We start from the raw sequence: 17,786 nt of genomic DNA, 5'->3' as shown, positions 1-17,786 counted from the left end.
ATGAGCCAGAAGTATTCAAAATGATGAAAAGCAAGGACCTACAACCTAGATTACTCTATCCAGCAAAGCTATCACTTAGAATTGAAGGGCAGATAAAGAGCTTCCCAGACAAGCTAAAGCTAAAGGAGTTCACTATCACCAAGCCATTACTGTAAAAAATGCTAAAGGGACTTATTTAAGAAAAAGAAGATCAAAACTATGAACAATGAATGGCAATAAACACATACCTATTAATAACTGAATAAAAAAACAACTAAACAAACAAAAAGAACAGAAAAAGAATTGTGGATACATAAGGTGTTTTGATGGTTGCCAGATGGGTGAAGGAAAGGGTGAAGATGTGAGGGGATTAAGAAGTATATACTGATAGTCACAGAATAGCTACAGGGACGTAAAGTACAGTATAGGAAATAGAGTAGCCAAAGAACTTATATACATAACCCATGGACATGAACTAAGCGGGGAGAATGGTGGAAGGAATATGGGTTACTGGGTGGAGGGGGCATAGGGGAACAACTGGGACAACGGTAATAACATAATCAATAAAATATATTAAAAATAATTAAAGTAGTTCTGAATATTCTAAAAGATAATATCTATAACTTGTATTTCATTGTAAGTCTAACATAGGTTAATTTGAAAACTTTCACTTGCAGTAAACTCTCCTGTCATCTATTTTCAAATGGCAAGTCACTATAATGAAAAAACTTGCTCCAGGTCATAGCATAAATAACAGAATCTGGATCTAAGTTCAGGTGTCTCCAATTGCTTGGCTAAGTGCTACTATATCATCATGTATTGATTTAAATACTATATTAAGGAAATCTTAGAGTATTCAAGTTAATCAGTATTGCTCATTAATAACATCTGCAGAATTATGACGATGAAATATGAAATCTCCCACATTATAACTACGTATGGTGCCAGTTGTAGGTACTGGAAATATCAAGGGGAATACTCTGTAAAGTATATGATTGTCTAACCACTAGGCTGTACACCTGAAACCAATACAAAACAAAAATGAAAGAGAAAAAAAAGAAGTACTTGCTAAGGAGATGGGAAAACAGAATGTGGTGTCCTAGAAACCAGTGTATAAGAGGTGATTAAATGTGTCAAATGCTGACAAAATCAAACAAAATAAGGACAAAGACTTGACTATGCAAATTTGTAATGTTGAAGTTACTGGTGAGCTTGAAAACAAGATTACAGATTTGAACCAATTTATGGAAGATGGAAAGTGATTAGAAACATGTTGTTGAAAACATTATGGTAGGCTGCAGTAGATACCGAATCTATTTGACAATGAAACTCAAAGGGTCTGTGATCACAGATTCAGCACTTTTGGTAGACGACAAAATCAAATGAACGCCAGGAAAAATAACCGAAGGTCTGTATGTAAAAAATAACCCAACCAGGCTGCAGATTCCACATGAAATGGATGCTGTAGGGCATTCACCTCAGATAAAAAAAATGAATCAGTCGAATTGTCTCTAAAAATACTGGACAAAGCATCTGGGAAGAGTAAAGACTTCTTGAATGGATAATGTTGTCCCTCTTATTCTCATTCTGACAAATAGTCTGACAGCTGGGCTCATTTACCTTTCCTGCTTACACTAAATATAAGCTGCGAGTTAATATGTCTCATCTATGTATACAAAGTTCTCAACAGACTTTGTGGTAAGGTGAACAAGAGTGAGATTACAGAGCTATTTACGAAACAGAATACTTACCATATTTGCACCCAGTCCTCCATTTTTTTAAATTCTCACCAGAGAATATGTTCATTGATTTGTGAAAGGGTGGGGGGAAAGAGGAAGAGAGAGAAACATCGATTGATTGCTTCCCATTTGCACTCCAACCAACTGGGGACTAAACCTGAAACCTAGGTATGCGCCCTAACCAAGGAATTGAATCCACAAGCTTTACGAGAACAAACCCCCACCTACTGAGCCACCAGGCCAGGGCCATTCTTAAAAACAGACATGCCAAGGATCATCTAAAATAAAACAATCCACTGGCATGAAAGAAAAAAAAAAAACAGGCTATATAAACCGATAAAATAGCTGAACACAGAGGAAACATCACTTCAGAGAAAAGGGCTTTATGTTCATATTTAGAAGGATGTAATGACATCCACAAACTGATACTAGAAAAAAGGAACAAACAGGACAAGAAAGAAAACCATGAAGATTAAAAAGGATGACTAGTGAAGAGAGCTTTAGAATAAAGAGATGAGAGGACTCTGAGACTGACTAATTCGATAAAGGAAATGAGAACACTCAAAGATGAATCCAGTTTCCAAGTGAAAGAACAGTAATGTTATCGTAAGAGGTGAGACAGAAGAGGAAAACACAGAGGCTTCTTTCAGGAAGCTTAAGCCCACGAAGGGCAGTGATTACATTTCTGTCACATATATGACAAAAAGTGGTTAGCTCACCTATCCTGCTACACAGGTTTGAGAATGAATGTCTTTTCTGTGTTTAGACTTCATACTCAGAACCACGCCTACACAACAGTGCTATTACATTTTTACTGAACTCTCAAAAACTTGACACTAGTCCTTTAAATATAAGATGCTGTATGTAAAGAATTTCTATAAATCTTCAAAATATAAAACAAATTAAGAAGTTAATATATCAATTGGTAAACATAAGAATATCTATAAAATACAAACTCAGTAATCTAGTGTGTACTTTCGCTATGTTTGCATTAAATCATATAGTTTTCCTATCCCTTAAATCAGTAAGATCTCACTTTAATTACAGTTTATGGCCTTCAGTTGCTTTTTGTTATTTTCACTGAATATGAAAATAACTATTTCACTTTTAAAATTAATCCACTGGGCAAACGCTACAACATGCTTTGACAACTAAATTCTTTACATACAGCAGACTAAACATACCCCCTGCCAGGCTAATGCGACTGAAAAAAAATAGCTTCTAGTAAATTTTCTGTGCTTAACAGATTGAGGAAAAGGGCTGAAAACTTTAAGGTTCAAACTATATATGCCACATAAATATCATATAAAATAGCTTCTTACAAAATAAATGCCTAGAAAAGAGCAAATTTAAGCTCATTAAATCAGCAGATATAAATTATAAAAGTTTGCATTTATATTCTACCCTCAGAGATTAGGAGAAATTTATTATCTCAAAGGAGACATTAATACTCAATGTATATCCCTGTGCATGAAAATAATTCATTAATTAATATTTAACAGTTCATGAAATGATTTTAAATTTTAAAATATACAGAATATACTTTATTAATAGCATTAGAAACACTTTACTAATTCATATGACATTATTCAGGAAATAAAAGGGCTTTTATTCCAAGTGACCGTAAGTTTTAATCCTTAATAAATGGATTAACTCAGCTCACTGGGGAATTCCTAGTGAAATTCTGATACTGATTACTAAAATGGTACCTTATACCTTTAATTTAACAAATATCAATTTCAGAGAATCCAGTTATGAAAGAGCACCAAAAAAAAAAAAACCCCACAGCTGAACAAATGAAATCTCAGTCTTTGTGGAAGTATAAAATGGTCATGTTAAAGGAAAAAAATCCACATGATCGAGGTCTTTTGCTCAGTGTCCAGAAAAATCCAAATAGAAAAATAGTCTCACCTCCAGGGCTTTTTGTTGACTGGTGTTTATGTGGAAAGCCAAAGTTTTAAAAGTTAAGTGGTTTCTAGTGGGTTATTTAAAGTTTGAGATGCTTGTTTAAAACCTTCCCTCTTAAAATTCATCTTAATGTCTTTTTTGGCATCCTTCTAAAACTTCTATATCTATTATTTGCCTCTCTGACATGTGCTTTTTTTCTATAATAATCACTTAACACATTTTATTAAATTATGTCTTAAAACAAGATTTCCTCCATTCCTTCAGCCACAATGCAAATTGCATAATTTCAAACCCTTAAAAAATTGGAAATAATCTCTCATAAGAACTCATGTTGTTTCATCTCACAATATCTCATACATTTCGAAGTATTAAAAATATTTGTCTGATCCTCTGATTCTATGAAGCAGGAAATTTAAATGAACTTGAAAACAGCGACATGAGGCCCAGAGAGAGACAGTCAGCTGCCCACAGTAACAGCTCTGAGAGGCGGCAGCCAGGGCTCTGGCCCAACTCTTCTGGCCTTGAGACCTAAGGGCCACTACTTTTTCCACCATAATGCATGAGTCCTGAATTCATATTCAACAAAATGTTGCTTTTACAAATTGTATAATAGAAGCCGTATTCTTTTTCAGTTCCCTAAGGCACATTTAAGGACTTTTGTCTACAGAAAATCAGTTAATTCTGTAGTAGATTATCTTTATCTATGGTAGTGAATTAATTCCTTCCACCCACCCTACCATCTAAACTTAAACTCCAAGATTTAAAAAGGGTATTCGGTAAAATATTTTTTCAATTAATAGTTTAAAGTTCATTAAGCAATACTAACAGAAAACACTGCCAATTCTGATGGGATGAGAAAGTTCTTTGAAGTTTACTTTACCTTCCTTAAAATGGAAACCCCCTTTTAACATCAACTGTGTTTACTGCAAGTTATTCTAATTCCTAATTTTTGCCAAAAATATTTTTTTCTTCTTTTGAAATACAAGAATCATCTTGTTTCCAGCTTACTTGTAACATCTTCTGCAATGGGGTATTATGGACTCTCTGGTGAAATTATGGGCCAAGCAGAATTCATCTCTTTTTTTTTAATGTATTTTGTTGATTGTGCTGTTACAGTGTCCCATTTTTTTCTCCTCCACCCAGAAACATTCTCCCACCAACATTCCCCCACCTTAGTTCATGTCCATGAGTCATACATGTAAGTTCTGTGGCTTCTCCACTTCCTGTACTATTCTTAACCTCCCCCTGTCTACTCTGTACCTACCATTTATGCTTCTTATTCCCTGTACCTTCTCCCCAATACTCACCCCTCGTTCTCCCCACTGATAACTCTCCAGGTGATCTCCATTTCTGTGATTCTGTTCCTGTTCTAGTTATTTGCTTAGTTTGTTTTCATTTTTTTTAGGTTCAGCTGTTGACAGTTGCGAGTTTGTTGTCATTTTACTGTTCATAGTTTTGATCATCTTTTTCTTAAATAAGTGCCTTTAATATTTCACATAAGGGCTAGGTAATAATAAACTCCTTTAACTTGACCTTGTCTAGGAAGCACTTTATCTGCTCTTCCATTCTAAATAATAGCTTTGCTGGATAGAGTAATCTTGGATGTAGGTACTTGCCTTTCATGGCTTTGAATACTTCTTTCCTGCCCCTTCTTGCCTGTAAGGTTTCTTTTGAGAAATCAACTGATAGTCTTATGGGAATTCCTTTATAGGTAACTCTCTCCTTTTCTCTTGCTGCTTTTAAGATTCTCTCCTGATCTTTAATCTTGGGTAATATAATGATGATATGCCTTCGTGTGTTCTTCCTTGGGTCCAACTTCTTTGGGACTCTCTGAGCTTCCTGGACTTACTGGAAGTCTATTTCCTTTACCAGATTGGGAAAGTTCTAGTTCACTATTTTTTCAAAAAAGTTTTCAATTTCTTGCTCTTCCTCTTGTGGCACCCCTATAATTGGGATGTTGGAATGTTTAAAGTTGTCCAGAAGGTTCCTAAACCTCTCATTTTTTAAAATCTTGTTTCTTCATTCTATTCCAGTTGAATGTTTATTTCTTCCTTCTGCTCCAAACTGTTGATACGAGTCCTGGTTTCCTTTCCTTCACTGTTAGGTCCCTGTATATTTCTTTATTTCACTTAGCATACCCTTCACTTTTTCCTCTATTTTGTGACCATACTGAACCATTTCTGTGAGCATCTTGATTACCAGTGTTTTGAACTCTGAATCTGATGGTTTGGCTGTCTCTGTACTACTCAGTTCTATTTTTGGAGTTTTGATCTGTTCTTTCAGTAGGGCCATATTTTTTTGTCTCGGCCCACCTATTATGTAGTAAGGTGCGGAGCCTTAGGTATTACCAGGGTAGGGCAACCCTCGTCATGGCATTGTGGTGCAGTGGGGGAGGGGTCTGAGAGGGAATAATGCCACTTGCTCGGCTCTTGGCCATGCTTTTAGTCACTTCCTCTGCTACCTACAAGCAAATTGGGCCCTTTTGGTGCTGATTCCCAGGTGGGTAGGTTTGTGTATGTTCTAGGGCCCTGTAGGTTTCTCCAATGAACTCTCCCGAGAGACTGAGAGTTTATCCCGCTGATGCAACCCCCACAGATTTTTATAGCCAGAGGTTTGAGGCTTTATTTCCTCATGCTGGAACACTGGGTTGCATGGTCTGCCTCGCTCCCAAGTTGTTCCTCCTGGTTTACCCACAGGCAGATGTGAGACTGCCAATCTGTCATCAGCTGCCTTGCCATGCCTCCTCTCCACCCCAGCTGCCTGTCTCTGCCCCTCCTACCAGGCTGGCTGAATGTTTCTCCTTTAACTCCTTAGTTGTTGGACTTCCATACAGTTTAATTTTCTGGCAGTTCTGGCTATTTTTTGTTTTCAAGTTTGCTGTTGTCCTTCTTTTGATTGTGGGAGGAAGTAAAGTGTATCCACCTACCTCAATCTTGGCTGGAAATACATTTCAGTTATTTTAAAAGTTTTGCACTTCTCTGTAACAAATTAAGCCTTAAGAAATGACGAAATCTTAAAAACAATAAAAATAAAATTTAACTGGAAAAACAGCTCCTAAGTGTTAATTTAAATTTTTTATTCTCAAGGGAACAAGTGTATGCTTGCCAAAGACATGCAAAATTAAATATAAAAATACAGCTCTTCAAGTAATGTTCAAAATGTAAAGCAAAAAGTTAATTTGAAAGATATCTTAACCAATACCAAAGTCATTAGAATGATATTATGACTTTGATTAATTCGAATAACTTGACTGTTTATGATATGGTAAAAAGTTAAGATTTAATGACTGGCTATCAAGTTTCTTATGTGCTTATATGATCTAATGGAGAGTGCAAAAAAATATCAAGACAGAAGCTACTGGTTGTTTTTAAAATCAAGTTACACTCTGTCTCCTCCATCAAACCAAGTCAACAACTGAAAAAGATTAAATAAAAATTATATTAATAAAATGATTCATTTCATTTTGTATGAGCCATCTATTAAATATGAATTGAATTTAGCACAATGTTGTGAAAAGATAAACCAAGTTCTTAAAAATAAAACATGTTATCCTTCAAGTATAAAGACACAAAGATGATACAACTACCCCATTGCCAATAGAATAAGCACTTCTGGCTAATTTTCATGACCTCCCACAACACTGATGAATTTTATTTTTTACTTAATAAGCCACATTTAAAAATTTACTTCTCTAATAAGGTCTCCTGAGATGGTTGTATGGGTTCTGAGATTTTGACAAACTGTCACAGAACAAAATTTCTCTGCAGAGAACTTGTGGAACTGACTGAAGACTAAACATCAACTAAACACCACAGTCTCACTAGAACCTAGCTTTTTAAAAGAATCTAGTAATTTGCAAACACAGAATTATATTTAAAGGCAAAAAACCCCCAAGTTTATTAATCCTTAGAAAATACTTCCTTGATGCCTCAATTTTACAGGTATACCTATTCCAAAGTCTTGTTCAGGCTGTTACTTGGCTATACAACTAAAGCCAGTGACAATGGTAACACCCACAGCCAGAGGGAGGGCAGTGGGCCAGGAATGAAGGAATGGCTCCGGACACAGGCTCCCTGAGGGTCCTGAGCAGGCAGTCTCCTTCACCTCCTGCATTGTGTCCTTCTCTAGGAACAGGCAGTCTGGTGTGGTGAGGATGATCCTGAGCCAGGAGTGAGGAATGTGCCTTCAGGTGTGACTGCCACTAGCACCTGAACTCTGACAAGTCAGCACTTTGCTTCTCAGTTTCACTGTAAAGGAACTGAACAGCAAATTCCAAGTTCCTACCACGGGTGTCCAAACTTTCTGCATCTCTGGCTCACACTGGAAGAAGAGTTGTCTTGGGTCGCACATTAAATACACAAACCCCAATGAAAACTGATGAGAAAAAAAAGTTGTAAGTAAATTTACAATTTCGTGTTGTGGTGCATTCGCAGCCATCCTGGGCTACTTGGGGCCCGAGGGCTGGACACCCAATTTAGACACTCTAAAAAGATTTCCCTCCTTATAACTTTAATGTTTACCCTACTTTTCAGAGTTTTTGGTTGTTGTTGCTGTTGTTGACACTATCAGATGTCAAAGAGGATATATATAAAAGTACTTAATTTTATATACTGTTGGGAACCACCCTGCCTGGTTTCAGAAGGTTTAACCTCCCAGGGCTAAGGCTGAGTAAAAAGACCTTGGGACCATATGCCACTAAGGAGACAAAGCTTATTTTCCCAGCAGGGGTGCAGCTTCTGCCCCCTTTATTTCACCCTGCTGGGCCCCGGGCAGATGACATGTTAGCCAATGATGAGTAAGATTCCTGAAGGGAGGGATGACCTAAGACAGGAATGGTCATGAAGGGACCATCAGAGAAGGACTTAGGGGACGACAGAAAAGGGGGGATGGACCCTTACCTCTCGCTTTGTCATAGCCCAAGTCCTCATTCTATCTGTAAAAAGTCTCCTAATCTCTTCGCTGCCCACAACTCCCATCTAACTTAAGCCTAAAACAATGCTGGAGGCAGGTCTGGCCCTGTGCTGGAATGGGAGGTTTCCTGGGCAATCAGGCCTAAAAAAGAATACATAAAATCCTGTGAAACCTGCTTTGCTGAGAATGTCCTCAATTTAAATAATAAGGGTCCAAACATAAAACTAGTTTGTTTCCCGAGGTTTTATGGCCCTTTGGCTGTCACTCTATCTATCTGACCCTGACTCAGAATAAGCCCTCATGGTTCTTTGAATGTTTTCTTTTGTTTGATCCTTACTGCCTGACAATGATTGATGAGCTTTACGTATATGCCCTGTATTCCTATGCAAATTAAATCCAGTAAACGCTGATTGAGGAACAGGCTCAAGGCCCTTCTCCTTTAAGAGACTGGCCACCTTTCTTCCTCAAGCAGATCATGTCTTGGTAGACTTATTCTCATCTGCAGCAGCCTGGTGAAGCTCTGCTAGACCAACCCCCCCCCCCCACACACACACAGTATACAAACAAAAGTTGCTGTTACTGTTTTATAGATTTTCTTCATTATATTAAAGCATGAAGACAGTTTTGAGATACAGTATAGCATGTTTAATACGTGGTGATGCATTATGAGCTATTGCTACAAATTCATGTAGAATGTCAAAATTACAATTGCTTTTCTTTTTCCCTGGCTTTATTAAAGTATATCTGACAAATAAAATTATACAATTTTCTATCTTATACAAATTACTCAGGAAAGATTTATAGTTTTAATTTTAATAGGATTAACTGATTTATAATTTTCTAATTAAGAAGATAGAGTAACAGCCTAATTAATGAACAGTTTTAAAGTATCTCATAAGAATTGTATCTAGATTTTTTTCTCTCTAACCCATTCCTCATTCGACACCAAATCAAATGAGGAAAGCTGTATTTTTTTAGAGTTGTCAACAAGACTTCATTCACTGGACTGCACGCCCCTAGGCCCTGGTCTCTGCTGTGTTTGGACCCTAGTGCAATGTACAGTCTGCCCTCCCCCGTGCCAGGGAGTGACAAACAGAAGGGGAACACCATTCTTCTCTGTGATGTGGGGAGTGAAAGGGCCATGAACAGAAATCTCGTTCTCTATCCTGAGCCTTGCAGTGGAGCTGGGGTATGAGGGTTCATGGTCACAAATATGGGTGCAGATACCTCCTCCTGACCTCAGCCATTGGATCAGGTTAGGAATGAGCCTCGTAGGATCATGACAGGCAAAAGTGATAACTCAAGGGCACCTGAGAGATACTACCCCCAAACCTACCTAGTAAAAGTTCAAGATCATTCCGAGGTCCCTGAGTTGCTGAAACACCCAGATGACATTGATGTGTTGTGGCTGCAGAAGATGGGAGGCAGTGGGGATGGGGCAGGGACAGGACCTGCACATCCCCCGAAGAAAAACTAGAAGCATAGAGGGGGAGGCCCAGAGGCTGAGTTCCAGGTGGGCCCTGGAAAGGGGGAGGGGAGTCCACAGCAAATAGTTTCACCACCCTCAGCATCACAGGGACCCACAGCATAAGGAGAAGCTGTTACCCTTCTCCCACCCAGGTCAGTCTTCCAGAGTGTGCCATCTCAACGTCCTGGATGTATGGCTTGGAGGCTTGGCATGATAGTTATGGGAGCAGAACAGGATGAAGGCCAGGACATGGAGGTCAGATGTTAATGGTGTCTTAGTCAGGAGGCTGTGTGGAGCCTGGACCTGAAAGGGTGGGCAGGGAGGGGGGGTGTTTTCAGAGGTAAACACTGAGAGTATAAAGAGTGCTCCAGTGGTGGTAGACTGGGCGCTGCATCAGGATTTCAGTGAAGGCCTGGCACAGGCAAAGGTGCTGACAGGGCAGAAGCAGCGCCATCTTGCTCTGGTCCTGGCAGATGCCCTTCTTCCCCTCCTCTTGCTTCTTCAACAACTTCTATGAGCAAAAACTTGCCCAGCTACAGGCTTCTCCTCACTGAGCCTCTCCCTGTCCCAGGCAGCTGTCACTCTGGCCACTCTAATTTCCTCCTCTTCTGCCTCTGATCTGGACCCTGCTTCAGGAAGAGTGTCCTGTTGCTGGGTCCTGGCTGAGGGCATACTTCTGGGGCCAACTTGAAGAGCCCTAGGTTCCCCACCCTGGTTTGGCCAGCTTGCCAGCTACGGGCAGCAGCTCCAGACTTGGTACCAAGCCTCTAAGTCCAGTGGTAGGGGAGAAAGCTGCACAACATCTTCCCAAAGCTGGTGTTAGGAGGGCTGGGAGTAGAGCTGAGTGCCCAGGTGGCCAGTCTCAGGGTGAGGTCCAGGTGCAACCCTGTCACTGCCAGCACACAAGTCAGCAGCACAGGTGAGAGACAAGCACAAAGTTGGGCAAGAGGTAGGGAGGTGAGGCCAAGAGTTCTAGTGCTAGTTGGCAGGGCATCAAGGAGGATGGCTATGACTTCAGCACTGCTGGAAATGTGAGCAAGGACGGTAGCTATAGCATCTGGCATCTTGCACAGTGGCCTCATTACTGCACCCCATAGGATAGGAACAGGGAGAAGAGATTATGAGGGAGAAAAGGCAGATGCCGACCATGCCGTTGATCATACAGGCCACCAGGCGCATGGCAGTAGCATAGTGTCACAGGCCAGATGCAGCAAAGCACTGGAGACCACACTGAGGATGCCCTGGTGTAGTATATCCCAGCTCCTCAATGCCCCACAAAAGGCTCAGTGCCCCAGGAGCTTTAGGCTCTTCAGGCCACAGCAGTCGCTGTAAAGCTGGGTACAGAGGCCTGAAAGCCTCTAAAAGTGAATCAGACCAAGGCTTTGATCGGGGCCAGCTGTGAAAGCAGGACTCTGCGAAGGCTAGTCAATACAGTGTGTGGCAGGTGGTAGATGAAGGCTAGAAGCCAGGCCAGGGGAGCCAGGAGGGAGGACACCAGCAGGGAGTTGAGGTCCAACATCAAGGTCAGCACTTCTGGCACCAGGCCCACACCATTCACCACCAGGTACACTGCTTCTATTCCAGGACTTTGGAGGTCAGTCAAAAGGAAGTCTAGCTCCCATTTGAGGCGGGTGGCAAGGTTGCCAATATTCTGGGGAGGGTGATCAGGGATTAATTTGGAAGAGAAGTCAGTAGTCTCCAACTAAGGGAGAGAATCAAGAATCTGAGAAATGGGTTAGAGTGGACTGTGGCCTCAGTGGAGGGAATGGGGCCCAGGTGCGGGTCCAGGAGTCCCCGGTTTTGAAGGCAGACTGGGAGGGAAGAGGCCAAACATCTCTCCAGTGGAGGTGGGCCCGGGCTGGAGGAGAGCCATCAGCTTGGGAGACCTGGCGGTGGCACTCCACATCCAGGCAACGCATCAGAATGAGAGAAGATGGGGAACAGCTGGGATCGGGCTGGACCAGGCGGGGTGGTGCGGGCTGGGAGCAGGCTCAAGGTCCAGCTACGCAGGTGCCCCTGTCCCTGTCCCCTTGGCACTCTGTGCCCAACGGGGGAATGGGAAAGGGAGTCAACCTCAGCAAACTCCGGGGGCAGCCTCCACTCCATCGTGCCATCATCTCCAGTCAGCAGCTGAACTATTTTTTATTGTTATTTTTTAAATATTTGTTGTCTTTTGATAATGTCTACTTTTAAAATAATGTCTTTTTTTTTTTTAGATTTTATTTATTTATCTTTAGAGGGGAAGGGAAGGAGAGAGGGAGAGAAACATCAATGTATAGTTGCCTTTTGTGCGTCCCCTGCTGGGAACTGGCCTGCAACACAGGCATGTGCCCTGACTGGGAATCGAACCGCAATTGTCTGGTTCGCAGGCCCGCCCTCAATCCACTGAGCTACACCACCCAGGGCATCAGCAGCTGTACTTTTTAAAAATACATTTATCATCTCTTTTACACTCATACCTTTGGATAGCTGCCTTTTTACTAGAGAATAAAATGTGAATTCCTCAGTAGAACACAATTTGACCTCAATCTACCTTTGCAGACTCGGTTTTACCTAATGCATCCATTTCACCCTTTCCTCCAGTTAAACTGAAACCCAAACCATCCCCTAGCTATGCCCAGCTGTCTTCCAGGTGTGCTGTTTGGGCACCATGGGCTCTTTCCTGAAGCTTCACTTGCAGAAGAGACCTATGATGAAGAAAAAGGCAAGATCCTGGAAGATTTTATGAGACAGGGTAAAGACTCTGGAACTTGTCCTAATTGTGATAGAAAGCCATTTAAGAGTTTTAAGCAGGGTAGTCACATTATATAATTTCTTTTCAAAGAATCATGTTGGCTGCTATGGGGAGAATAAGCTAAGAGACAAGAAAGAAGCAGGAAAGTCGGAGGGAGGAATCAGGAATGGCTCCTAGTTTCACCTGAACAGCTGGGTGAACATGCTAGGATTCGGAAGGGTTGTGTGGCGGGGACATGGAAGTGAAAGGGAGTCTTGGGGAAGGGAATCAGGAGTTCTGTTTGGACACGGAAAGTCTGAGAAACCTCTTAGCTGCTCTACCCCTCTTTATTCAGTGACTTTGTTTATACTGTGATTTTAGAATCTATCCCACTCTGGAAGAACTGGCTGGGTGCTCACTTGTTTTCCCAGCTACCGACTGTAAGCTCCCTGAGAGCAGAGTAAGATTTAGTTTATATACTTAGATGAGGACTTTAAACAAAGTAACCACTTAAAAGTAATTTTAGAATGAATAAGGGTAGCATTGTAGAAACTCTGAAGAATACAAACCAGAGAAGGGAGACCGTGCTTTATTAGCAGTCTCCGCCATCCAGAGCTCACCCTGAATAAGGTCAATAGAAGTTACAGCAGACCAGAGGCCATAAGTCCACCTTCCTTCCAGCATATAAATACACACACACAACACACAAATCAACACCTGCTCTTAAGGAAGATGGGTAGTGGGTCCATAGAGACCAGCTCTGTGTAAATAGCCTTTTTTTATACTGTACAAAGCCAAACACTTACATGTATCATTTGAATATTTAGACAGGATGTTTAAAAATAAAAATCTTACACCACAATTCCCTTTCTTTTCTCTCCCCCCGCACTGCCCAACATGCTAAAAGGAAAGAAGGCTAAATAAAGGGAAGAAGGTGGCACTGGACCCTGGTGTTATGAAGAAGAAAGAGGCCAAGAAGGTGGTAAATCTGCTTGAGAAAAGGCCCAAGAATTCTGGCACTGGACAGGACATCCAGGCCAAAAGGGACCTCACCCACTTTGTCAAATGGCCGGGCTATATCCGACTGCAGCGCCAAGGGCTATATTCTCTACAGGGGTCCAAAAGTGCCCCCTGCCATCAACCAGTCTGTCCAGGCCTTGTACTGCCATGTGGCTATGCAGCTGCTTAAGCTGGCCTGCAAGTAAAGACCAGAGACCAAACAAGGGAAAAAGCAGAGATTGCTGGCCAGGACCAAGGAAAAAAACACTGGCAAAGGGGATGTCCCCACCCAGAGGCCATCTGTCTCTCGAGCAGGGGTTAACACTGTCACCACCCTGGTGGAGAACAAGGCCCAGCAATGATTGGACAGAGTGTGGATCCCATGGAGCTGGTTGTCTTCCTGCTGGCCCTGTGCCGGAAGATGGGGGTTCTCTACTGCATTATCAAGGGGAAGGCCAGGCTGGGGTGTCTGGGCCACAGGAAGACCTGCATACAGGTTAACTTGGAAGACAAAGGAGGTCTGGCTCAGCGGGCGGAAGCTCTCCGTACCAGTTGCAATGACAGATGTGATGAGATCCGCCACCACTGGGGAGGCAAAGGCCTGGGTCCAAAGTCAGCAGCTCACACTACCAAACTGGAAAAGGTCAAAAGCTAAAGAACTGGCCACCAAACTAGGCTAAGTATACACTGTTGAGTTTTCTGTACTAAAAATAATAAAAATTCTTCTAAATAAATTAAATAACTTACTGAAAAACCTATCTGCATTATTTGTTTTTATATTTCAGATTCTGATGGATGACTTGTATTAACTCTTTGTATAAACTTAACTATCACCTCTTAAGGCTGTTTTGGACACTAAAGAGAGTCACAGAATTGTTAAGACAGAAACTCACCACACCCAGAGCCTTTCTTACCTATAGAGATAAGAAAACTGAGGCTTGAAAAGGGTTGTTCAACACTCTCTAGTCATTTAGAAATGGAGACAGATGCGGAAAGCGGTTCACCTGTTTCTTAGTACAGGATTCTCCCCGACTCCCCAGAAACACTGGCTGCTTATAATGAAGAAAATGGATTAATTTGGCCATTTTGTAACAAACTACATATTTTGTTTTTATAATTATTCCATGCAGTGTTATTTCAATAAATTTCATAGGAAGAATATGCCTTAAAATGAGGTCGGGCATATCAATCACTAAAGCAAATCAAGTGAAGCAGTGTTATCGTGTGTGCCACATGGCTTAACCATACCACTTCTGAGATAGTGGATGAATGGGGAGACACGCATGGCATAAATGCAATGGTGAAGTTTGTAAGGCTTGTCTTTACATACCCAGCATTCCTTTTATTCTTTATCTGTCTCACTGATAATCCCTCTTCCATTTCAAAGGCCTTCCTATCTATCCTCTCTTCTCTTTTCCTTTACAGAAAAGGAAGACTGTTTTATCTATCATCTGCACTTGCTGGCTGACAAACTTAAGACACTACCTGAATGAGTTTTAATCAATACATTAACTCAACCAGACATTTCCGTTCTATGCCTTTAATCCTAAAGTGTGAAATGAAAAATTTGTTCTCCGAAGCATTTTAGATATGAGGAGAAGAAGATAGGGATCAAGTGGTGGAGACAGATTCCCTCCATCCAGGTCGTTAAAACCACCTGGTGTGAAGGCACACCAAGTACCGGGCGAGGGTGCAGAGAATGGGAGCGCGTCTAACGGGAGAGTGTGATGCACAGAACAGCCAACACTACTGCTCCAACTTCTGGCAGGTGTCTGCAATGTCAGAAATTTAAAATTCCCAATGTCTGGGATAATTTCATCATTTACTGATTTTGAATTAGAACTCAAAATATTTTCAAAGCTAGCATATACATATTCATCATGTTTACAATTTAAGTATGTTACATTCATGTAGTGCCTTATGCTCACAAAGTATTTCAATGTGCTCTGCCATCTGAAGTTAAACAGGACGTAATGTAAACATTACCAGTTTCCAAATCAATATTCTTAGGCAACAAGTTATAACAAAAGTTGCAGCCAGGAGTGAACATAAGAGTTCTTGATCCAAGTATTTTCCTTCCATAATAAATCATTTATAAAGCAATATTAACATACCTTGAGTATGTAAACTACAAACACTTTTGAAGTAGAAAAGTAACATTGTCCCCATATTTCTAAGTAAATTATGTCAATCTTTACAAACTCAAGTTTCTTCTTATTATAATCGCTTTGTCAAAGATAACTGTTTAGTTTTTCTCAGTGGTCTCATTTTTATAAAAGAATTCAATAATACATAAAATACTGACAAAAACATATAGCCAATGAACAGAAATAGCCATCTTTCAATCTCAAAGTGAAATTCTCAGATAAATGTTTTTTCTTTGATGTCCTTTGAAAATCTTATTCAAATTAATTTAAAACATTGGCCTAAAAATTTGCAACTGTACAGTTCATTTCAACTCAGTGATTCATGTAGATTTTTGTAACTAGCTTCTCTGCATATTTTATTAATTTGAAGAAACAAAGTATCACTGGCAGGTTGAATACTGTCTCTGCCAATGCATTTTGCTGTGGATTCCTCGAAATGGAGTATGACATACAAAACCAATTATGGTTCTTTTACCTAAGAGAACTGAATCAGATTTAATAGTATACATGTTTAAACCTAATGTTTTGCTATTTCAAAATTATTATCTGTTCAGCCCTGGTGTAACTCAGGGGATGAGCACAGGCCTGCAAACCAAAGGGTTGTCAGTTCGATTCCCAGTCAGGGCACATGCCTGGGTTGCAGGCCAGGTCCCCATATGGGGCATGTGAGAGGCAACAACACATTGATGTTTCTCTCTCTCTCTCCTCCCTCCCTTCCCCTCTCTCTAAAAATAAATAAATAAAATCTTTAAAAAACACCCAAATTATTATCTGTTCAATGGAATAGAGGCTGAGAGTATCTACTATTAAAGATAACAAATTCTATTTGCTTTTGAAATAACTTGAGTGACTTTTAAAGAAAAAAAGATGCTAGAATGTAATTCAGGCGCAAAAACTGACAATTAGAATGCTATGAGCCGTATTTCTGAAATGAAATAAATGACACTTGTAAAGAAACAGTGTCTGAACATTCAAAAGAGCAGTGGAAAAAAAGGCTCACCAGTCCGCGTGAAACCGATCTGCCTCGGAACTGGGTGATGAACGTCCAGCATGTCTGACTGTTTTAGCTTAGACTGTTGTGAGGAGGCTGATGTTGAAGCAAACGAGAGGTTTTTGTTGACCTGTAATAGGAAAGGCAAATCAGAAACAAAAACGTAATTTCCTTGGCTACTGATGCAAAAACCTAATGAGAAATACTTGCTTACGATGCAAACCATGACACGTGGTAGGTCAAAGGGAGTGGTAATGATTTATATGCTTAGTTTGCAAAGTCTACAGAACAGGATGGTTTTTATCAGGGAAGGACTGCAATGGTAATGAAGCATAACTATATTAAAGTGAACCTGCCTTATTAAATAAAACAAGCTGGCTTATTATGGAACTGACATTAATAATGTAAAATAGAGTGGTATTAAAAGTTACATAAAGCAATGCAAAAAATGAAAGTGACTCCTTGACAGCTTTCAATTAAGAAAGACTTAGAATGTTCCAGACCCACACATCTCTAGTGTTTTGTAAAACAGTGGGGACTTCCTCTAAGAAGCCTGCACAGAAAACACCTGTAACACTCATGCTTATATACATCGTGGTGACACAGATACACAGCTGTAACCTAACCTGCCACGTGAAACAGTTTCCGCTGCGTCCAAAAACCTTCTTCTTAAGACATGGTTTAAAAACAGCATTAAAAATCTGAAATTTTGAATTTCAAATTTACTGAAAAAATATAATTTATGAATTAACAAAATGTTAAGTGATAGTTTACAGTAAATAAATATTTGTACATGAAAATCGCTGCCCTTTCTCTCTCTCTCTCTTATAAATAATCAAACCACACAGAGCACTTCCATGTATTAGTATTTAAAAATTCCCTTTTGATGTTTTGTATTTGTACATTGTGGTTACATGCCCTCATTTGACTC

The 17,786-nt window shown here is 40.4% G+C and overlaps 1 protein-coding gene and 1 pseudogene across 1 annotated transcript in view; one reads left to right on the top strand and one right to left on the bottom strand.

Moving 5' to 3' along the window:
• Positions 1-17,786, bottom strand: part of AHI1 (Abelson helper integration site 1) — a 198,887-nt gene that overhangs the window by 89,371 nt on the left and 91,730 nt on the right. The window contains exon 20 of the mRNA XM_053664881.1: positions 16,865-16,985. Coding sequence (XP_053520856.1) covers positions 16,865-16,985 — 121 coding nt within the window. The remainder of the gene's footprint in view (positions 1-16,864; positions 16,986-17,786) is intronic.
• Positions 13,616-14,397, top strand: LOC119062156 (60S ribosomal protein L7a-like; annotated as a pseudogene).

This window comes from Artibeus jamaicensis, unplaced genomic scaffold (genome assembly GCF_021234435.1).
Source record: "Artibeus jamaicensis isolate MK-2021 breed Jamaican fruit bat unplaced genomic scaffold, CSHL_Jam_final contig_387, whole genome shotgun sequence".
NCBI lineage: Eukaryota > Metazoa > Chordata > Mammalia > Chiroptera > Phyllostomidae > Artibeus > Artibeus jamaicensis.
The sequence above is the reverse complement of the archived record's forward strand: the minus strand, read 5'-3'. Positions and strand labels throughout refer to the sequence as shown.